This window comes from Balaenoptera ricei, chromosome 14 (genome assembly GCF_028023285.1).
Source record: "Balaenoptera ricei isolate mBalRic1 chromosome 14, mBalRic1.hap2, whole genome shotgun sequence".
NCBI lineage: Eukaryota > Metazoa > Chordata > Mammalia > Artiodactyla > Balaenopteridae > Balaenoptera > Balaenoptera ricei.
Window position 1 is genome coordinate 16,007,917 of NC_082652.1, and position 24,670 is coordinate 16,032,586.

Genomic DNA, 24,670 nt, shown 5'->3' on the forward strand with positions numbered 1-24,670 from the left:
CTACTGTGCGTGGCAATTCACATTAACAATTTGGTACTTATTCTCCCGCACATTTTTCTCTACACGCATAGTTCTTTCCTTTCTTGTTTTAGTAAAAGTGGGATGGCGGGCATATTTTTAAGGTGTAGGTCAATCAGTGTTGAATACTGATGGAATATAACAATAGTTTTAACTCCCTCTCGGAGCGTTTATTAAGTGCCAGACACTGGACATCAAACACTGTGACCCATGCTTTATTTTCACCAGATTTTGAGTGCTTATTTGGTACTAGAATTTGTAGTAAATATGAAGCACCTACCGTGCGCTTCTACCAAGTGCTTATGAATAAATGTGCAGCGCTTTCTCTGCGCCAGATTTTTGCACATATCTCATTTAAACGTGAGAGTTAAAGTGAACCTCCAGGCTCTGCCCAGGGGCCCAGGGTGGGGACTCCGGCCGGAGAGAGAGGGGTGCACACCTGAGCAGGTGGGAGGAGAGGAGGCGGTGCCCTCTTCTCTTGGTGCACTGCAGACCCAGGGCGCCCTCGAATAGCAAGGGGTGTGGGAGGTCACTCTAAGGGGAAGATTTAGTGGCAGCCGAGGCGGAGGAGGTCCTGCTGAGCCGGCTGCCCCCGGTCCGCGGGGAGGAGGGCGGGGCAAAACGGCTGGGCGGGGCCTGTATTGTCCGCCCCGCGGGGCATGCCGGGAGCTCCGCCCCCAACATGGCGTCTCACTGACAGTTGGCTACCGAGAGGCAGAGGCGGATCTTGCTGCTCAGGGCGGCGGCGGCGGCGGCGGCGGTGGCGGCGGGGCCAGGGTCTCCGGGGCCAGGGGTGGGAGGATGGCGGCTCGGACCTCCTAGGGCGGAGCTTCACAGGCGAGGCGGCGAGCGGGGCGCTGCAGGCGGGCGCGGCGGCTGCTGCCATGGACTGGTGATCGCGGCGGCTACTGCTCGCGTCTCCCCTGGCCGGGCGGCTGCTCCTCACCGCCAACCCCTCAGCCGGGGCCATGGGCTCGTCGGCGGCCGCGGCGGCTGCGGCGGCGGCAGCCGCGGACTCGGCGCAGTGGCTCTCAGTGAAGGAGGAGACCATCTTCCTGCACGACGGGCTGATCCGGGTCACCGACCTGGCCGAGCTGCCCAGCGAGATTCTCGGGGCCCCGGAGGCCGCCGACACCGACTTGGAGGTGAGCGAGGCTGCCCCTGGCCTCCGCCATCAGATTAGCCCACCCGCGCCGCATTCCCGGGGTCGGGCCCTCTCATCTCCGCTTCACCCTGACCCCGAGGCCCACGAAGGCTGCCCCGGCAGGTGTGTGTGGGCGCCGGGCAGGCAGGTGCGGGCCGCGCCGCGAGCCTGCAGACCACCCGCCTCCGTCCCTCCTCGGGGCCTCAAGCCCGCCGGGGATTTCATTTGTGGATTCATTTTGAACGTTCCGACTCCCAGCATTTTATTAGACCATCACCCGGCACGGCCTTGAAGCCCCGGAGGAGCCGCCGCCGCCTCCCGGGCCCGGTCTCCCTTCCCCCACGTACCCCTTGGACGCACTTCCAGGGCACACCCAGGCTGCTTAGCTTTGGGGACATTTTAATTTTAACGCTCTACACCTCCCCCCCGTCATTCCCTAGTGCTGTGCGTGTGTGTGTGTATGTGTGCGTGTGTGTTTTGTTTGTTTTTCTCGGGAGAAGGTAGTGGCAGCTGCCGGTCCGCGATGGGCAATCCAGCAACTACTCCGTGTCGTGCCTCGGATTGACACGGGGCCTTTGTCAGGGAAGCGGGCAGTGTGGACAGCGAGGGGGATGCTACAGCGGCCCTCGGTGCGCTATCCGCAAGGGTCACGGGAGTTTTAGGCCGCAAGGCCTTTTTATGAGCTCGGGGGTCGCGGAGAAGCCCAGGCTTAGGAGCCGTGGCAGGTGCAAAAGCAAATCTCAGCAATTGTGCCGCTGGGTTTGGGGGCAGAAGGAAACCAAATATGCTGGGTGGATGGGAACTTTCCACCGACTTCTCTTGGTTTCGTGTTTGCCCAGGGGTGGCAGTACTGGCAGGATCGGTTCATCGAGGCACTGCTCCCCCTCCACTTTGTGGGGTGACATTTTGATGTGTAGGTAGCATGGGGTGTCACGAAATTCTTGTTGTCGCAAGGAGGACTCTCTGGGGTAGGGCGCAGAGAGGATGGCTTGTCTTCTGGCTATAAACGGAATGCGAGGAATCTTTTGTGTTTTGCGGTTTTGCGGGCACTTTGGCTTTCAGCACAAGGAACATTTATAGAAATGGATTAAAACCCATTACTATGTGTTTCTGGAAACGGCAGTGATGGGATCCCGTTGGCGGAGACATTTGGACGTGTCTGAGATGCGAATACGTTCCTCTATATTTTTGTGTCTGGATTTGAGGTTGAGGTTGCGGCATTCCCATTGTGAACTCTTAATGACTTATTTTACAGTCTGGCCACCAAAAAATAAGGCATGTGCAAATTGGTAGGGAATTCCTAACATGGAATCATAGTTTTATTATGTCTCATTTGGGCCTTTTCTATAAAAAGCAAGGTGTGTCTGAGTGTCTTATATGCTTAAAAACTCAAGGGGCATTATGCTATGATGGTGGAATCTTTTGATTTAATTGGTTCTCTTGTATGTGAAATGAGGAAAGCAGATGCTCTTTGTTCCTTAGAGACAAAGTTCACAGATCCAAAATTTCTATATGTATGTAACTTATTTATTATTAAAAAGTGTAGGGTTAGTTAAAAATACCTGAGCTGTTAAGCTAGCTTTCCTAAGATATTTACTGTACAAATGTACTGAGTGTTTGTCAGGTATTTCCACAGAAGAATGATTTAATAGAAAGAACCTCTCTGGCCTGGAAGATTTTTTAAAAACTTAAAAAATTTTTTTATGGTCTGACCTCCCAGAAACCAATATGTGTATGGGTGATAAACATTGCTGAATGTAGTCAGAACTTTTTTCATTTCTTTCCATATGTTATACAGGCAACATAGTATCAGGAGAAATAGCTAAGAATGTTTTTGTGGCTGTTAGGTTTGTGTTTTGCGTATTTAATGATAATAATATTGAGTAAGTGTATCCTATGTGTCAGGCATTGTCTTACTAAATTCTCCAAGGGATCCTGGTTTAAAAAAAAGTGGGGAGGGATCCTGGTAGCTAAATATTGTTACCTGTTGTAACAATTGTAAATATTGTACCCATGTACAGATAAGGCAAGTAAAGTACAGAGCAGGTATGCAACTTGCTCAAGATCACACATAGTTGGAGAAGAGAGCCTGGACTTTAACTCAGGTCTGTTTGGTCTCAAACATATCTGCTCCTAATCATAATATTCCACTACCTTCGTGCATGTATGATACTCATATTTGTAATTGTTTTAAGTTTAATAACTGGGTAAAGATAGGGTAATAAACAGGTATCTTTATTTCCTTTCTACTGACTTACTCTTTTTACATTTGAGGAAGATTAGAGGTTCATCAACTTTTTAAAAACTAACTTCTGAAATGCTACTACCCCGATGAGGCTCTTCCAAGCCTCTCCTTCTACTGGACATCTGGGTGGAAAATGACCAATTTTTACAGGATTTTATAGTTATATAGAATCTTTCAGTTAACAATTTTGGATTAAGAAAGATGAGACTCAAACTGAGGTGACCAATTTATGATTGGCAACCTTAACACATAAGACTGCACTAGCTGCAATAGAGTCTCAATTTTAGAGCAAGGAGGAACCTTAGAGATACTTGTTTCTCTCATTTTAGAGAGAAGTTATCTGAGATCAGGAGAGGTTTTGCTTGGTAGCATAGCTAGTTATGGCAGGGCAAGTGACTAGACCCTGGCTTTCCTGGCTTTGAATTCCAGTGTTCTTTTCACTATGTAAGTGCTGCTCAAAGTTAAATGTCAATCCGAAAAAAGAACCCATCCTAAGTAGATCAGCGTTAACTTAGCATTTTAATTTAAGCAACAGCAGAGAATTTGAATTAAAAATTTTCTTCTCAGTGAATTTCAAAGGGAAGGTTTTTTTGTTTGTCTTTCAGTCAATAGTGTTTAATCAACAAATTCATTAACAAGTGTTTGTGGAATTCAGAGGTGAGCTGAGCCCACTGTCGTGGGTGTTGGGGACATAGCAGGGGGTAAAATAAAATCCTTGTTCTTAAAAAAGCTTTTATTTTAGTGGGGAATATAGACGATAACAAACTGTCAAATATAGGACATGTGAGTAATATGTCAAATGATAAGTGCTATGGAGAAAAGTATAGCTGGGTAAGAGGGATGGAGAGTAATGGTGTGGGGAAGGGCTCTGTTTTACATACAATGGACCGGAAAGGAAAGACCAGGATGGCATTTGAGACCTGAAAGAAGTGAGAGTGTACCATATGGCTCCTGGGGGGAGCACATCCCAGACAGAGGACAGCAAGAGCCAAGTCCCTGAGAGGGAAGCATCCTTAGCATCCTTAGTGTGGAGCTCTGAGCCCAGTAAGCAAAGGGGGAAAGGAGAGTGAGTGATGGGAGATGGAGGCCGGGGCTGCAGATCAAGTAGGGCCTTGTAGGTAAGGACTTTGAATCTACCTGAGTGAATTAAAGATGCAGAGTGAAGCTCCTCTTTCTTGGCCTTTGAAATAGTTATCTGTATTTAATTTTATGTTTTTGGCAAAAAGCATGCAGGAAATTAGTTTTTAAGTGTTGAAATAAATATAAATTCAAGAGAAATAAAAAAGCAATAGCTCAAAAATGACAAATATTATTGAATTTTGCATTACATTTCATAGACCATTAGTCTTTTTAAAATTAAGGGAATTTACAAGAAAAAAGCATTAGTTTCTTTGTGGAAGTTCCAAAAGAATTCGGCTTCCTGTCTCATTTTTCTTTACAAATTCCAGGCGGGGACAGGCGTCGTACATCTTGATGTTGATAGAGAAGCTAATTGACTTGCTCAAGGTGGCCAAGATATTTTTTACTCCGTAGTTTAGATTGATTTTGAACCCAAGCATTTTGGTTAGTGTTTCTCAGCTTTCATTGTGTTTGTTTGTAAGGACCACCCCCCCCCCCACCTGCCCGCCCCATTCAAAGACTTGAACATGTATGTTCATGTTCATGGCAGCTTTATTTGTGTTTGCCAAAAACTGGAAATAATCAAAATGTCCATCAACAAGTGAATGGATAAACAGGTGTGGTACATCCGTATAATGGAATACTACTCAGCGATAGAAATGAATGAGTTGTTGATGCTGACAACTTGGATTTATGCTGAGTGGAAGAACCCAGTCATACAAGAGTGCATACTGTAAGATTCCATTTATATGATGTTCTAGGAAGTGTAAACTAATCTGTAGTTATGGAAAGCAGATCAGTGGCTGCCTGGGGATGAAGGCAGGCAGGAAGGGTTGGGAGACAGGATTACAAAGGTGCATGAGGAAACTTTTGGGTGATGGCAATGTTCCCTATTTTGATTGTGGTGATGGTTTCATGTTGTATGTATACATATGTCGAAACTCCTGAAATTGTACACTTTAAATATGTGTAGTTTATTGTATGCCAGTTATACTTCAGTAAAACAAGCAAAACCCGCAGAAGCCCAGAATGCTTTACGGATGTTATTTAGGACGTGAAAAAGGCGCAGTAGGTCTTTGGGTTTGTTTTTTGTTTTTAATCATGTAAGGGAAGGAACCTTTGGGTTTGGAGGTGATCAGCTTAAATAGTCAAGGTTTTGAATACTTATGTTACACTCAAGTGAAAGCTTTGAGATGATATTTAAATTCATAAATGTTGATCTGTCCCCCTAGGAGGATACTACCCCCTGTTTATCCTTTGGTCAGAATTCTTTGGAAAGTGTTTATGTATTTTTAGAGAATTCCAAATTCTAGATTTGGAAGAGTTAATGAATAAATGAATAAACTGCCTTTGTTCACCAACAGAATTAATTATCAGGTAATTAATGAGCACTAGAATAAGAGTCACTGAATCTTGGTACTGTGTTCTGTGACTTCAGCAAATGGCTCAAAATTTCTCAGGTGAAAGAATATAAAAAAAGAATGTATATATGTTTATAACTGAGTCACTTTGCTGTCCAGCAGAAATTAGCACAACACTGTAAATCAACTATACTTCAATAAAAAATAAAAAAAAGGAAAAAAAGAGTTCTCAGGTATGACTGACTAGCTGTAAAGTTAGGACGAAGTATTTGAAGACTGTGGGAGGCAGTATTGTCTAGAGGTTAAAGTCAGGTTTAAAGAGTCAGACTGGGATTGAAACTCTAGCTCTGCCCGTGACCTTGGGCAAGTTCAATTACCTTTAATAATCCCTGGTTTCTTCCACTGCAACTTCTTTGTCATCATTGTCACCACCTCTACCACCACGAGGACAACAATGTCAGCATATTGCATGCCAGGCTCTGTGCTAAGCACTTCCCACCCGTTATCTCATTTAATCCTCACTGCAACTTTATGAGGTTGGTACTATTGTTATCTTTATTTTACAAATAAGGAAGCCATGGCACAGAAGTGAAGTAACTTGACGAAGGTCATAACAGTTACTAGTAAAGCTGAGGCTGAAATAGATCTGTCTGATTCCAGCCCAGGGTGGAGGCTTCAAAACCATTGTTAGACTGCCTAGTCATCTGTAAGAGGGGGATAATAACAGGGTTAACGTAAGGATTAGTTAAGGATGGATGTGATTATGTACTTACAGTGTATGAACTCTCTTTGGAAGGTGCTATGTTGCTGAGAAGTTATTTTATGTATATTCAGTTAGCTGCCCATTGTATATGAAAGCAAAACTATCCCATCAACAAATTTTTTTTCCTAGTAGTGAATAGTGGAGATAGTGCTTTTTCTGGTGTGTTTGTGATCCCTTTGGAATTTTCTTCTTTCCCAGTTTGTTTGGAATCTGGCTGGCAGATGAGATAATAGTCTTCATTTCAGTTTTTCTCCAATTGTATGCCTAGGGTCTTGCTAAATAAATCAGTTTTGATTATTATCTGTCTTCTTGGCTTCCATATTGGCTGCCATAAAATACCACCTGTTGGCCAGGGCTACTGGGGGGATTGTCATGCACCTGTTCTTTCCTAAGTCACATAAGGTACCTGTGGTGATAATTATGAAAGGACTGTCAATTCCTGAAAGTGCCCCATGCTTTCTTCTCCCTCCCCCCCTCTTTCTGGCTTGTTTTACAGTGGTGATGGTGGGGTGAACACAAGGAGTGTAGTCTGCTTTGCAAGATGTTTAGTCAATAGTTGTAGACAAATGTAAATAACAGCAGGTGATCAACTATGGGACAAATGCATAATTACTTCAGAAGGAGAGAAGACTGCAGAAATTGTATCACTATTACTTTGATGCTGCATTGTTAACATTTTTATGTATTCATTAAATTCTTTTAAAACCAATACATAAATACATTCTTATAAAAAAATGCAGGTTAAACTGAAGTTCCTTTTGACTACCATCACTAGTCCTGTTTCCATCTACTCCCCACCCTGGTTAAATCAATGATAAATTTTTTTGGTATATTCTTCAAGACCATTGTTGAATGGGTATGTTTATGTGTGTGTGTGTGGGTGTGTGTGTGTGTGTGTGTGTGTACATAACACTTTTTATTATTTTTTCTTTTTTGCGTAATAGATTTGATTCTAGGGACTTCCCTGGCAGTCCAGTGGTTGAGCCTTCGCCTTCCAGTGCAGGGGGTGTGGATTCAATCCCTGGTTCGGGAGCTAGGATCCCACATGCCTTGCGGCCAAAAAACCAAAACTTAAAACAGAAGCCATATTGTAACAGATTCAATTAAGACTTTAAAAATGGTCCACATCAAAAAAAAAAAAAAAAGATTTGATGCTAGACATATCATTCTTTAACTTGCTTCTTAAAAAAATTCAATGATATGTTTTGATTTTTCTATGTCTCCACATATAGATCTATTGCAATTTTTTAAGTGCTGCGCAAGACTCCAGAAATGCCATAGTTTATTTAGCCGTTCTCCTAATGATGAGTGTGTTAGTTTCCTGTTGCAATGCTAACACACTGTTACAAACTTAGTGGCTTAAGACAACACAAACTTATTCTCTTACTTTTCTGGAGATCAGAAGTCCTAAGTGAGTCACATTGGGTTAAAGTCAGGTGTTGGCAGATCTGGTTCCTTCTGGAGGCTCTAGGGGAGAATGCATTCCCTTGCCTCTTTCACAGCTTCTAGTGGCCACCTGTATTCCTTGGCTTGTGGCTCCTTCCTCGAACCTTCAAAGTATATCACCCTCGTCTCTGATCTGTCATCATATCATTTTCTCCTCTCACTGACTCCTCTTGCATCCCTTTTACAAGGACCCTTGTGATTACATTTAGAGCCCACCCGGATAATCCAGGGTAATCTCCACATCTCAGGATCCTTAATTTCATCACATCTGCAAAGTCCCTTTTGCCATTTAAGGTCACATCCACAGGTTCCAGGGATTAGGATGTGGACATCTTGGGTGGGGGGGCGGTGGTCATTATTCAGCTTACCACAATGGGTATTTTGGTTGTTTGAAATTCAGTTTTTCACTATTAAAAATGGTCCTTCAGTGCACATCCTTGCATGCCTGTTTGTGCCTATGTGGGAGTATTTCTCTAGAGCAGTTCCTGAGAAGTAGAATTGCTGAGTCATAAGTGACCATTTTACATTTGAATAGACACTGCCAAATTGCTCTCCACAGTGGCTTATACCAATTCATACTCCCAAGTAACAGTGCTTGATAGGACCTCTTTTCCTCACACCCTCATAGAGACCATTTTAGAACTTATGGATTTGCTTAAATTTATCATTTGCTTAAGTCAATGGCTTTCACTCCAAAAGATGGATCCAATAGATACAATTGGGTACCTGGACCTGCATGCCAAATCATGCTCAGCTGAAAGAAGCCAGGGTTTTCTGTTAGTGCTGCCTAGCTGTTATCACTTCACTTCAGAGGACTTCTCTTGTGACTTGATCGCCTTCACCTCCTGGCATGTACTCATGTTAGTCAGTAATCCAGTTAATACAGACTATGTCCATATATAGGCAGGAGAGAACAACAACTTTGTATTCTGATGATCTGGGGATGCTGCCAGAGGCCAGCAGAGCCAGGGAGCTGCCCACCATGGGAAGAGATGCACTGGCCCCTGAAGTGTGTTCAGAGGGCATAGCAGTTGTTAGGCAGACTATCTGGACTCAGATTGTCTTAAAATTTTCTCTCTTATATGCCAATATAAGGAGTAATTCTATGTTTTTCTGACCTATATAGAAATAATTGATAATAAGTTCATTATATTTTTATGCTATCAAAACTTTTTTGATTATAAAGAAGTAACACATGGATGTTGTAGAAAATGGAGAAAGCACTAAAGGTGTAAGAGAGAAAAGAAATATCCTTTGATTGCACTATCCAGAAATAGCCATATTAACTAATTTTTTTTACTATTTCCTTTTTAAATTCACATTTATATATATTATTATAAATAAATCCAAAAGATTTTTAGTGTTTGGAGTGTCATTTTCTTTTTTTTCTTTTATTTTTTTGCAGTGTTTTTTCTTGATAAAGTTTGGTAAATTACAAATTTGTAATTATTAAAGTGTGTTTCAATCAACTGTACTTCAATAAAAAATTTTTTTAAAAATTTAAAAGCAACAACAACAATAACAACAAAAAAGTGTGTTCCTGCAACCTGTTATTATTGGCAGTTTATAATTGAAAAGGATTTTTATAGTGCTGTTATAATTTCCCTCCCAATAATGTTGAATACTTGTGTGGAGCTTTGAGTTTATGAAGTGCTATTAAGCACAGTTGTAGAATAATTGTGATATTTATTATTTTAGAAAAAAAGGCTTAATGTTCAATGATGGGACACTTTGAAGTGGACACAACTTGAATCCCTGGTGTTTCTACTGAAACCTGCAATCTGCTGAATTACCAGGTCAGAGCGCAATGTGTAGCAATTTTAGATTAACAACAAAGAGATACATAATTTGCAAACTATTTTATGCAAATTGTAGGTTTAGCAACACTAATAACTACAGATGTGTGGTTCAAGTAGTGGTTTTATACCAACAAAATATTAACATTCAGCTTGTAATTGTAATGGATCTTCTCTGTGTTTACTGTATTTTCTTTGAGCTCTGTGGTTTGCTTTACTGATTTCAAATGAACAAAGTCTCATATAAAAGATACAGCTATTTACAGGACAGACTAGAAAATCTGGACCTCCTATTTCTATTGATATATTTGCTTTTCTTATTCCTGAAATAGAATCATTAAGGATGTTAAAGGAGAATCTGTCAACATATTTTCATCAAAACAGTGGCCTATAATAGAGTAATTACCTTCTTTACTTCTTGGTACTGATTCCTTCCTGATCATCCAGTTGTGGTGTGGCTGAAAGACAACTTACTGGTTTGTTTAATCTAGAAAGGAGCAAAATGGGTGGTGGAAAGGTAAAAATACATTTGGGGAGCTTTGGAGGGAGAATTTTTTTGGATGAGCTTATAATAAAAGTTTGCTTTCCCTCAGGAGTTCCAAACCTGAATAGAATTCAGGGCGGTCTGTGAACTTGGATGGGAAAAATTATGTTTATTTACTCATACCTTTAGCTAGAACTCAGCATTTCCTTCTATTATGAATGTAGTCAACAAACTCTAGTAGTATTGGCAGTACCTGTGACCTTGTAACCAGTAGAAATCATAGATATTTTCATGTCATATTACAGTTGTTGAACATATCTTGAAATATTGTTTATGCTCATCTCACCACCACTTAGAACTTATGGCAAGTATTAGATCTTGTTATTCAATGTACTAATAATGAAGCTCCTATGTTGATATCACAAATTTGTTTCTTAAAGTATTTTTGTACCTGTATTTTAGTATACTGTAATTGGTTTCTTATAATTCTGTGTATTTTGTTTTATGCATTTAAAAATGTAACTGGAGAAGGGTTGGTAAGCATCACCAAACTTGTGATGGTTAGAGGCCCCTGAGATAGACTCTCTTTCTGCCAGCATCTCTCCCTTTTTTGGTCGAAGTTTGCTGACGACTAGCATAGTTTGCAATTGTTTGAAAGAAAAGTGAACCACATTTTGGAAAATCCCTAATGTCTTCTGTGGTAGAAGATGTTATTTTTCTACAGTTTTTTCCATTATCTACTAACTGTAAGCTATTAGTGAATAATAATTTTCTTGGGTAATCTGACCTTTGCCCATTTGCTAAATGTGGTATCATTAACCAGGAAACTATTTTTTTTAAGAAAATTAAATACTTGCTAAAAAGTGACAAACAGTTCCTTTGAAATAGAACAATTTTTTGTTCACCAAATATTTTGGTTTTTTCCCCCTTGTCTGGTCAACTGAAACTATGGGAATAAAAATTCATCAACATACTTTATATTGGTATCTTATACTGCTAATAATGAACCGTTTTAAACAGGTGGCCTCAAGCAGTAACAGTTGGTATCCCAGGAGAACATTATTTTTCAAGTTCGAAATTCATTTTGCTTTCGTCTTTTCCATAGAGTACAGTTATGTGATTTTGGTTTCATTTATTGTTCAAATTGTTGTTTTATGCTTGAATTGTCAAAAGTTTAGCAGTTTTACTTAAGTAGCCTCCAGAACTGTGCTGTCCAGTGGGTAGCTACTACCCACATGTGGCTATTGAGCACTCAAAATGTGGCTAGTCAGAAGTGAAGTGTGCTGAAAGTGTAAAAGATACATCAGATTTTGAAGACTTCACATAAAAAGGATGTAAAATATCTCCCTAATAATATCTAAATGGATTAAATGTTGAAATGGTAATATTTTGGATATGATGGGTTAAATAAAATATGTTGTTTAAATCAAAATATACTAAAATTAATTTCATCTATTTCTTTTTACCTTTTTAAATGTGGCTACTGGAAAATATTAAATTCCATATGTGTTTCACCTATTTCTATTGGCCAGTGCTTCTGTATACAGAGGGCAGCAAGCTATGGTCCTCATGGTCATATCCAGCTGTCTGTTTTTGTAAATAAAGTTTAATTGGAACATAACCAGTACGTTCATTTACATATTATCTGCCTTCATGCTACAATGCAGAATTGAGTATTTGTGACAGAGACCTTATGACCAGCAAGCCTTCCAGGGGCTTCCATATATACTATTTTCATTTCATCTTTTCAGTGGCTCCGTGAGGCAGTAGAGGAGATATTTATTATTTTAGAAAAAAAGGCTTAGAGAAGCAAAATGATTTGTACAAGGTCATATAATTAGGACTCTTTCATTTCTTGAGTGATTTTCCACTATACCTCTGCTTTAGGTTGCACTTGATCTTAATAACCTATTGTCTCTGAGACAGTAGTTAATGGCAGCTATTTTAAATAAGAACTACGCAGCCCAGCCTACACATGGCTGCCAGAGTAATCTTCCTAAAGCAATTATGTTACTTTCTTGCTCAAATCTTCAGTGGCTTCCCATTTCCTGCAAAATAAAATAATAATTCAACGTAGCTATGCTTTGGCTCCATCTGCCTTTCTAGTCTTATATCATTAATCCTTGCCCACCGCCCCCTTTCCCCATATTTTACAAACTCACCACATTTACTCCTACGACCTTGGCTTAAGGGGTTCCATTGCCCTGCGGTACCCCACCTCCACCTTTGGAACACTACTCTTTATCCTTCAAGTGGCAGATCAAATGCCACTCCTCCATGAAATTTTCATGATGCCTACAGTTAGAAGCAATCATACTCTCTTCTGTATCTCCATAGCACTGCCTTATATATACTAAAGTTATTTCTTTGTATCTTGATCAGCCTTACTATATTATAAGCTCTTTGAGAACAGCCATTTCATATTGTATGTTGAGTACCTACTAATATAGTAGGAGCTCCAACTTTGGATATTGATTGAACTGAATGTTAAAAGGGGCATTTAAAATGTGTGAAAGAGTGTGATTTAATGAATAATATCATGAGTTGAGGACATAGGTGAGGAAAAATTCGTTAATAGAGAACAAGAATAGGTAGTTATTTTTGGTGAACTAAAAGTAGTTCAGGTGAGACTTTAGGAATTTTAATAATTGCAGTTATGCTTTGCATTTTAGATACGAAGAGAGAACACATCCCAACAGTTGTCGTAAATGTTGTTAATGCTTGAATGTGGATAATATGGGGTTAAGACCTTTGATTTTGTGTAGAGCATAATGAATTTTGTGTAGAGAATGATGGATTCCCAAGAGATTTCTGAAAACAGCTAGATTAGAGGGAGTCAATTGAAAATACCTGGCTTTGCTCATCATTCGAAAAATCTTAATGAATTTGAATGAATTTTTGTTTAACTTAGTTGTTCTATGGTTAGGTAGTGAACTTGAGCACTGTTGTGTTTATTTTGAACATTTCCATGTAGAGATTTTTTTTTCAGGGTTTTCAGTCAACTGTGTCCATTTACCAGCTTTTACTGAGTGGCAGTGCCTTGAGGACTGAACTGTCACTAAAGTTATATTATAGGATTTAGCATAATCTAGTTACTGATTAGCATAATAAGGCTGCTAGTCATAATTTAAAACATTACAAAATGCTTAAAATTTTAAAAATTAAAATGTTAGAATTTTAGAAAATTTGCAAGATATAAAAAAAGTATAAAGAAGAAAATAATATTACCACCTAGAGATGAGTTTAGTTTGTATTTTAATGTGTTTCCCTTCAGACTTTTTTCTATGCATGTACACTTACACTTCTATCTCATGTACCAGAGATATTTTAAGAAATCAGGATCATTATACATTTTGTGTCTTGCCTTTGTCACTTAACGTTAATGTTATTTGGGGGGCATTTCTCCAAAACTTTCAGTATTGTTGAGAATATAATTTTTAATACCTGCATAGATATTAAAGTCTGCATGGTATTTCATTATATGGATGTTCAATGATTTATTTACCCATTCCTCTATTGTTGGATATTTAGTCAATTCTGTTGAAACGTTTTTAAAGTTAGGGAAGTGGTTTTATAAATAGTGAAATTCTTCTCTTTAAGTATGCTACGACACACATATATGACCATCTAGGTTTATTTATTTATTTATTTATTTTAAACATCTTTATTGAAGTATAATTGCCTTACAATGGTGTGTTAGCTTCCGCTTTATAACAAAGTGAATCAGTTATACATATACAATATGTTCCCATTTCTCTTCCCTCTTGCATCTCCCTCCCTCCCACCCTCCCCATCTAGGTTTATTTACCATAAGTCAGAATGAGAAGCTTCAGAACTGTGCCGTAACTGTATAAATTGATAGGATTGTTTCACTGTTTAATTGTACATTTTTATATGCATAATCAAGTTCATATTTCTGATCATGTAATAATACATAAATTACATGTGAAGTCTGTGGATTCATTAGGTGCTTTATTAAAAATTTTAGGAAAGCAACACATGGTTCAAAATTCTTAAGGTTCAAAAGGGAGTTCAGGGAAAACTCTCCTTCTGCAGGAGAGAGCGGTTCCCCCCAGAGGTATTTAACGCACATAAAAGCCGGTGCATAGCGGATATCTCTGGACTTCAGCTCCCACTACACCCACCCTTCTTCCCTTCACTCCACTGCAGCCGTCTTGGCCTCCTGGTGTTCATCATAGGTCAGGCTGGCGGGTCCCAAGGGCTCCCTTCTTCAGGGCCGTTGTTCTTCCCTTCGGATGAAATTAGCTTCCATAGGGCAACAATCCACAAAGGTGATAGAGGTAGTACTTCTGAGAATATTAGAGTATGAAAAACTTAGAAACTTAACATATTAGAAAACAAAAATAGCCATATTACTAAGGGCAGCTTTAACTCTGATAGTAGACCAGTGGGAAAACTTTGAAACAACTGAAACAATGAATCTTTTCAAACAGATATGTACAGTTATATGTGTAGCACAGTTCCAGAGCGTACAGATAGAAACCGTACTTTGAGTACCACCCCATGGCAAAGGAGACAGAGGACTTTTTAGTTCAAAGGTTCTCTGGTTGCAGGACTGTGTGGTAATTCCACATAATTGGGACATACAGCGTTACTCAGAACTAGAATGGTTCTCCCCAAATTCTGATCTACAGATTCACCTTTCTCTAAGTAGTTCTGTTTGGTGCTAAAATGTCACCCTTTCTGCTACTGGGGTCAAATAGGCACTTACATGATAAGCAACTATATATTTATCTTGCACAAGACTGGTTTTTAAATATGTATAAAGTACTATATTGTATGGCTCTTTCTCTGCCTGTTGCTTTTACAATGAATGTTAATATGTGGGGCTGTACAGAATATTGGATTTAAAGAAGGGTGGTATATTGAGTCAGTGACAGATCTGGGACTTCTAAATGCAGGAGTCTTCAGGGCATGTGTTGACACAGAGGGCGAGCCTAGTGGTTAAGCCTTTAGGCTTCGGCATTGACACACGTATCTAACCAACTTTTTTTTTTTTTTTTTAAATTTATTTATTTATTTATTTATTATTTATTTTTGGCTGTGTTGGGTCTTCGTTTCTGTGCGAGGGCTTTCTCCAGTTGTGGCAAGTGGGGGCCACTCTTCATCACGGTGCGCGGGCCTCTCACTGTCGCGGCCTCTCCCCTTGAGGAGCACAGGCTCCAGAGGCGCAGGCTCAGTAGTTGTGGCTCACGGGCCTAGTTGCTCCACGGCATGTGGGATCTTCCCAGACCAGGGCTCGAACCCGTGTCCCCTGCACTGGCAGGCGGACTCTTAACCACTGCGCCACCAGGGAAGCCCTCTAACCAACTTTTGATCACCTGTCAAAACTTCCGTTTCTTGGTTATATTTTAATCTTTTTTTTCATGACTTAGATTTAATTATTACTACGTCCAGTTTTTAGAAACTGATTTGTTTGTAGGAGAGTTGCACCCCACCCTGAATGCTCCCAAATAAAATCCGTGTTAGTTGCTGTTTATCCCTCTTACTCGGCTACATCTCATCACTTTTGGTATCTGCCTCCCAGTTAAATTCTTATGGCTTTTCTCTGAGCTTATTCTTCCCTCTTCTTATTGCCTGTCCTCTTTTTAGTCACTCCACTGGGGTGACAGAAGTGGCTGTCATTAGGCCGTTTATTTGCTGGTCACATCACGTCTTCAGCATTCAGAATCATAGAATTTGTAGGACTGAAAAGGATCTTGAGATTATTTAATACAGCTTTTTTTTCAGAAGACACTGAGTTCCTTTAGCCTATTGTGGTCATTTACTAAGAGTTTGGAGACTTTGGAAAATTACTTTGGAAAATTAAATAGGTTGCATATAGAGCAATGCTACTCTAAGTGTAGGCCACATACCATGAACGTTCATCCGTAACAAAAAGGTAAGTACAGAAATTGAGAGTAAGCACTTAGAAACTTCATAACAGATTGCTAGACTAGTTTTATATCTGTTGAACATAATAAAACTTGGGACTTGAATTTTGTGTCTTTTTTCACTTTTTTGGAGGTGCTAATTGATTTTACTGTATTTTACAAAACTTTTGTTCTACGATAGATTGGGAAAAACCAATCCTCTGCCCAAGACAGTTTAAGAAGCACTGATATAGAATATCTAACACAATGTTTGGCACATAGTAGGCTCTCAAAAACCAATAGCTTCCTTGTTTCTTAAAAGTTTGCATTTATTTTGGGTGAGGAAGCTAGAGATTTGAGTAGTGGATAAATGAAACATTATAGAAATGGGGTGATTAAAATCGACACTGCTTGTTTTCAAATACAAGCCACTCGGTTTTTTCCTTTGTAAACTTAGCCTATGCTTTGAAGAGAGATTTATACACAGTAGAACTGTAATATATATTTGCACTGATTCTTGGAGATACTTTATAACATGTAATGTGCTACTAAACCCTTAGCTCAGCAAGGGTGAAGGAACTTAAACTCTTTGGTAGCTAGCCATATCCATAAATATTTGAGTACATCATTATGCAGTATACATATATCAATATTATCTCCTTGGATAAGGGAAGGAAAAGATCTAGTGAGAAGCACTGGGGCTTCTGTCAGTTTTCTCATGTCACTCAGCTTTTGGAAAGTACATAGTTGTAATATTTTTTGGCATTCCCATTTTGAAGCAATTTAATGCCACATATAATAGCCCTTATATTTTTAGCAATCCTTGGCTATTTTTTGAAATTAGTCTTGTCCTGATTTTTTAATTGAATTAAATTGTAGTTAAACTTACATATGACATAGTAAATATAGACTATCAAAGGCTCTTAGCTTACTGTGGTTTACAGGTTTGAGGGACATTTTTCATATTACTCAAGATCATGAAACTGCCACTCCCTATTTAAGGATAAAGAAAGGTCAATGACTGAGCCAAGTGACTCTCCTCAAATGTCATCCCTTTAAAAATTCTGTTTATAACCAATAATCCTTAGAAATGAATCCCTTTGATTTATGCAATTTCATTTTGGCAAATTTAAAAAATTATTTGAATGTTAAGAAACCTGAAAGGATTGCTTTTTGCTTGGCAATACCATCCATCTCCATATGATACCATACACATAATGTAATAGGATAAATCTTTATCCATATAATGAAATGGAATGACACATTAAAAAAATCCTATTTGGAACATCCTTAATCTTATGCTGATTTAAATGTAGAATAAATATTTGGTCTGTAGGGCGTATCAAATATTTTCTTTTTGAGCCTCGTTTTTATTTTGACAAGGCTCACTTTTTTTTTTTTTGGTTATTTCATGTCTTTAAAAAATTAATTTTTAACTTTTTTAAATTGAAGTATAGTTGATGTACAATATTTTATACAGGTGTACAATATAGTGATTCACAGTTTTTAAATGTTATAGTCTATTTATATTTACAAAATATTGGTTATATTCCCCATATTGTACAGTATATCCTTGTAGCTTATTTTATACATAATAGTTTGTACCTACTAATCCCCTACCCCTATTTTGCCCCTTCCCCTTCCCCACTGGGAACCACAGTTTGTCCTCTATATCTGTGTGTCTGCTTCTGTTTTGTTATATTCATTAGTTTGTTGTATTTTTTTAGATTCCACATATAAGTGATATCATACAGTATTTGTCTTTCTCTGTCTGACTTATTTCACTTAGCGTAATACCCTCCAGGTCCATCCATGTTGCTGCAAATGGCAAAATTTCATTCTTTTTTTAAATCAAATTCTTTTTTATAAAGATTTATTTTTTAAAAAATTTATTTTAATTAATTTATTTATTGGGCTGCCTTGGGTCTTAGTTGTGGTACGTGATCTTTTGTTGCGGCAAGTGGGCTCTTCGTTGTGGCGCACGGGCTTCTTTCTAGTTGCGGTACGTGGACTTAGTTGCCCCAACCAGGGATTGAACCCTGCATTGGAAGGTGGATTCTTAACCACTGGACCACCAGGGAAGTCCCTCAAGTTCTTAGTATCAGTGGTGTTTGAGACTGAGCTAGGATTTGAAATAACCAGCATATACCATGTTTGAGAGTAGTTTTGAAGTGATGACTTAAAACAATTTGAGATTTGAAGTGTCACTCCCTGGTTTTAGTAGGAGCATTTGAATAATACATCCAGGTTTTCCTCTCTTTCTGTTTCTTTTAGGAGTCAGGCTGAAGAACTTCAGAAGAAGAACCAGTATTATTATTATTATTACTATTTTTTAAACAATCACTTTTGTTATTTATTTATTTATTTATGGCTGTGTTGGGTCTTCGTTTCTGTGCAAGGGCTTTCTCTAGTTGCAGCAAGTGGGGGCCACTCTTCATCGCGGTGCGCGGGCCTCTCACTATCGCGGCCTCTCTTGTTGCGGAGCACAGGCTCCAGACGCGCAGGCTCAGTAATTGTGGCCCACGGGCCCAGTTGCTCCGCGGCATGTGGGATCTTCCCAGACCAGGGCTCGAACCCATGTCCCCTGCATTGGCAGGCAGATTCTCAACCACTGCGCCACCAGGGAAGCCCAAGAACCAGTATTATTAATCCTGTCGAGCACATATTACATTTTGGCAAATTTGGCTGATGAGATTAAAATTACCCTTCACATTTTAAAGGTTATAGTTCTATAATGTCATTAGCAAGCAGGTAGATCTTAGGGGACAGGAAATGAATGTTCTTTTAGCCTAACTTTTCAAAGTCAAGGTTTAGAATTTATTTTGGCATTTTGCTTTGACGCATGAAAGGATCTGGTTGTAGTTTCTTTAAATAACTAAATTTATCTCTGTTCAGCAGTCACGTTGAAACTCAAGGAAGAGCCACGTTTTGGAAAATATGAAAGACAAATAAGAAACTAGAACTCTTTTAATGGTATAATATATTCTTCTGTGAGAGAGCTGATAAACACTAAATAGTCCATAATATAGACTAATATATATAATAGGCTACTCTTCATTGCAGTGTGTGGGCTTCTCATTGCAGTGGCTTCTCGTTGTGGAGCATGGACTCTAGGCACGCGGGCTTCAGTAGTTGTGGCACGCGGGCTCAGTAGTTGTGGCTTGCGGGCTCTAGAGTGCAGGCTCAGTAATTGTGGTGCATGGGCTTAGTTGCTCCGCGGCATGTGGGCTCTTCGCGGACCAGGGCTTGAACATGTGTCCCCTGCCTTGGCAGGTGGATTCTTAACCACTGCGCCACCAGGGAAGTCCCTCCTTTTTTTTTCTTTTAATATTTATTTATTTATTTGGCTGCATCAGGTCTTAGTTGTGGCACGTGGGATCTTTGTTGCGGCATGCGGGGTCTTTCGGTGTGGCATGCAGGCTCTTCAGTGCAGTGCGCGGGCTCAGTAGTTGTGGCACGTTGGCTCTAGAGCGCGTGAGCTCAGTAGTTGCAGCACGTGGGTTTAGTTGCTCCACGGCATGTGGGATCTTAGTTGCCTGACCAGGGATCGAACCTGCGCCCACTGCATTGGAAGGCAGATTCTTAACCACTGGACCACCAGGGAAATCCCTAGATTCTTATTTATCTAATTGTGTTCTTGGATATTAAGGAAAGACTTTGGCTAGTAGTTTATGTTTCTCTAGCAAGGAACTGTCAAAGGATTTTCGGGTCTTGATTTCAAGATGTTAAATGTTCTGAAAGAGTGAGTTTTTCTCCCCCTTTCTTAGATCATAACCCATCCTGTTTAAATTTCACAACATAGTCCAAAAGCTTTGGAACTTTAATGTATTTCTTACCATTAAAGTGAATCTAAATGAATTTTGTTTTGAGAATTTTATAAACCTACCTTGAGGTAATGGGGAATAGATGGAGATTCTTGCTTTAAATCATAGTTTGGCAGCTCAGAGATGTCGGATGGTCTTTACCATTTCCTCTTATCCTTTCATCAGAGTTTCTCATTGTTATCCTATCATATTTATTTGAATGGATACAAGTAAATAGTAGAAAGAAATCAAGAGGTGAAAGACCAGCTTGAATATAGCCTTATCATAAGGTGTAGTTTCTGTGCATATAGAAACTATATATTTCTATACCATCAAAAAAACAAAAATAGCATCCTCATCAACTTTACAAAGTAAAATCTACCCTCAAAAGCTTGTTTACAAGCTTTTCCTATTTTATGTAATCTAATATTCAGTGACGGTAATTCATTCATCTAACATAGTAAGTTTTTTCGTTGGATGTTTCTGTTCCAGCCCTCCTATTTTTAGGCTTTTCCATAGGCTTGCTGGCCTCCTATTCCTAGGCCAGCAAGGGTTGTACCTAGTGATCTTATTTTGGATTATTCTTTTTCTTTTTCTTTTTAAGGGACCTCATGTGGCCAAAACTAAACAGATGTCTTATGTTTATTGATGATTTTCTTATTTCTAAGTCATATTGAAACTATGACGTATTTTAAGTTTCCTGATATATTTTAAGGGCTAGGCATTCTGTAAAATAAAAAACAAAAACCTACTTAGTGGGAAGTTTCTCAGTTTTCCCATAACTGCATGCACATTTGTGAATGAGAGCCCCTCAGTCTACTTACTATCCATAGTGTGTTATGTTTGCTGAATATTTGTTAAATTGAACTAAAGCACCAATATATGATAGAGAATGGGCATATTAGACATGTACCTTATTTAGTCACATTTCTGAAAGGTAGCCAGCTATGGGTCATTCTGTCTTTGTTTTAAAGACTAGGAAACTGAGGAACGGGAAGATGAGTGACTGACAAACCTTGGATTAGACTTTTTGCCTCTTAAACACAGTAAGTGTGTTTTCTCTGTTAAGCTGTGTTACGGAGTAAGTACATATGACGGCCTTGGTAATGAAATCTTTCTTGTGCATTGGCACAATTTAAGTCAGGCAGTGTAGCATAAAAAATATGTAAAAATATTCTGTTATGATCTTTCATGATTTATCTGTAGCTTTTTTAAAAATAAATTTATTTTATTTTATTTATTTATTTTTGGCTGCATTGGGTCTTTCGTTGCTGCACACAGGCTTTCTCTAGTTGCGGTGAGCGGGGTCTACCCTTCGTTGTGGTACACTGTCTTCTCATTGTGGTGGCTTCTCTCGTTGCGGAGCACGGGCTCTAGGCACGCGGGCTTCAGTAGTTGTGGCTCGCGGGCTTCAGTAGTTGTGGCTCGCAGGCTCTAGAGCACAGGCTCAGTAGTTGTGGCGCACGGGCTTAGTTGCTCCGTGGCATGTGGGATCCTCCTGGACCAGGGCTCGAACCCGTGTTCCCTGCATTGGCTGGCGGATTCTTAACCACTGCGCCACCAGGGAAGTCCCTATCTGTAGCTTTAACGGGGAAAGAAACAACTAAACCTGCTGAATTAAAAACTTTTACTTTTTGGACTTCCCTGGCGGTCCAGTGGTTAAGACTCCATGCTTCCATCTCTGGTTGGGGAACTAAGATTCTGCATGCTGTGCGGTGCAGCAAAACAAAAAACTTTCACTTTTACCCCTTTTTCTAGAAATTTCTAGGTATTGAAGCATGAGATTCATTTGTATCTATCAGTTTGTCACTATGAATAGTTGATAGATCTAAAAGTCTCCAGAGTTGTCTTTGTTGGGGTACCGGCTTAAATAGTCCTCTTTCCTAAACCCCTCACCTGATTTTTTTTTTTTTTTTACTATTAAAAGATTCTATAAATTGGTTACCTAGAGGAGAGCTCCGTGGCATTGTGAGCCATATTCTGAGATAGCAGAAGGAGGGCCAGCTGTACACCCTTATCTGTGTCCTGGCAGACACTAAACAAACTCCACCCTGGCGTATCTGGTGAGAAGTGATAGTGTGTCAGAGCTGATGATGACCTCTGGCCTCTCCTTGCACTGGGGACCTCTGTTCTCACAGGAAGCTTGATTTACTTTGAAAGCAAAGAGATTTGAGTTCTTTGTAAACACTAATAAAGTGAGGCAGGAGGGCTGTGCAAGGGCTGGCTACTTGATGCATCTACACAGAAAGCTGGGTTCAGATCATTTAGATCTGCAAGATATAGAAAATAAACCCTTACCTGAATTGAACTGATGGCTAGAACAGGAAACGAGGTGGCTGATAAATGAAGGTGATGATTTATGCTGCCATTCACACTCCGTTGGATTTCTGACACAGGATGGAGCTCTTAGGAGACTGACAGGCCCTTAATGTATTGGGTTGGCCAAAAAGGTCGTTCGGGTTTTTCCGGAAAAACCCGAACGACCTTTTTGGCCAACCCAATAGATTGAACCACAACTTAGTATTTGGTTCCAACTGACTGAGCTAGTCATGTTAGCCCGAAGAGTTGATCCAGCCCACTCACTGAAAGGTCTAATAACCAGGAGAGCAAAGGGTGGTGTGATGTGTGGCCCAAGTATTGGCATCATAAATCAGAGCTGATTGCATGTGGACGTAAAAACTGAGGGTGTGTCTTGCTGACAGCCTTAAGCTTTTAAAATTGGATTTTTTTTTATGATGAAATAAAGTCGTATTCACTTGAGGGATGCTGTAAAGATGTTTGATTCTTTTGAAGCCTAGAAAAATGAATCCATCCAAGAACACTACAACATAAAGTTTATTAGATAAAAATATACTGACAGATTGGGGAGGGCCTCTTCATTGGCTTCATATCCTTAATAAAAAAAACAAAATAGACACTTTAAACCTCTAAGAAGCAAAGTCTGGAATTTGCATTAGACTGCTTAGAAGCTTAGGAGAATATGACAGTATTGCTTCCTAAATCAGTGAAATCAAAACAAGAAAAGTTACACAAAATAATAATTTTTTCTAATAACATATGCTTTTTCCTCAGAAATGATCATTACCTTCCTCCTTTCAGCATGTTGTGAGAATGGCATGTTTATTTTGGGTTTTGAGTCTAAAAAGACATTTGATACCAAAATAAAAAGTGCTGTATATTTATTACCAATAGGCTTTCCCCCCAAATAGAAAAATTTTGAAATATAAAATAATTTGAGGTATTCTCAACATTATTGCTTTTCTAGAATTAAGTAGGTTTCTTTAGTCAATTCATTTTTCTCCTTTGCACTCAGACCTTGCCAAAAATAAAATCTTCCTACACTTGCTCATCCAGTTTTACTCCATAACATTCCAGGCACTGTTTCTAGGAAAAGGTTAAAATTAAGAATAATGTATTTCCTGCTGACCACCATGTTGGTACTGCCTCAGCTGAAGTCTGCGCCAATTTCTTTTGCCATCTGTTCTCAGCATGGATAAGTTGAGATTCACTCAACGAGAGAGAAAAGCGAAACTAAATGTTTTATCTGACTTCTTCCCCAGGAAGCATGCCTTATCTTTGCCAGTTAGAGTCTTCACTGGAGAATAACTTGACATGGAAATATCATGCAACAAATTTTTTAAAATTTATTTTTATTTTTTAATTTTGGCCGCACCATGCAGCATGCGGGAATCTTAGCATGCGGGATCTTAGTTCCCTGACCAGGGATCGAACCCATGTCCCCTGCATTGGGAGCACGGAGTCATAGCCACTGGACTGCCAGGGAAGTCCCAACAAATTTAAAAAAAATTTAAAACAACTTTTGGCTGCGTTGGGTCTTTGTTGCTGCGCGCAGGCTTTCTCTAGTTGTGGCAAGCGGGGTCTACTCTTCGTTGTGGTGCACAGGCTTCTCATTGCGGTGGCTTCTCTTGTTGCAGAGCACAGGCTCTAGGCATGCGGGCTTCAGTAGTTGTGGCACATGGGCTCAGTAGTTGTGGCGCATGGGCTTAATTGCTCTGCGGCATGTGGGATCTTCCCAGACCAGAGCTCAAACCTGTGTCCCCGGCATTGGCAGGCAGATTCCTAAACGCTGCTCCACCAGGGAAGTCCCCCAGCAAGTTTTTAAAATGTTGATTTTGGGGTATTTCATTCTAGTCTTCTCTATGTATAATTTTTTTAAGTAGTAAAAATATTTATGGACTTCCCTGGTGGTCCACGGGTTAAGACTCCCTGCTTCCACTGCAGGGGGTGCAGCTTCCATACCTGGTCGGGTAAGTTCCACATGCTGCTCGGTGCAGCCAAAAAATGAAAAAAAATTATTTTTTGTTTTGTAGCCTGCTTTATTTACCTAATGCTATATTTTAAGTATTCTTCCCGTGATATTCTATCCACCTGTTCCCCCAATTCAAAGGCAATTTGGGCTTATTGTACACAACTTGAAAAATAAAGAAAAAAAGAAGATAAAAGTCAACCATAATTCCTCCACTCTTACGATTTTGAACCTGTTCCTCTTCTCTCTCTCCCCCATATATACACAATATATATACACACATACATTTATATTTAAAACATGTATATGCACATTTGAAAAATAGGATTATGCTCCATCTAACATTTTAGT

The 24,670-nt window shown here is 39.6% G+C and overlaps 1 protein-coding gene across 5 annotated transcripts in view; it reads left to right on the top strand.

Annotated features, from left to right (window-relative positions):
• Positions 1-816: 816 nt before the first annotated feature.
• Positions 817-24,670, top strand: part of HECTD4 (HECT domain E3 ubiquitin protein ligase 4) — a 196,340-nt gene continuing 172,486 nt past the window's right edge. For all 5 annotated transcript variants that reach the window (XM_059895298.1, XM_059895299.1, XM_059895301.1 and 2 more), the window contains exon 1: positions 817-1,163. In XM_059895298.1, coding sequence (XP_059751281.1) covers positions 987-1,163 — 177 coding nt within the window. In that variant the 5' untranslated portion in view covers positions 817-986. The remainder of the gene's footprint in view (positions 1,164-24,670) is intronic.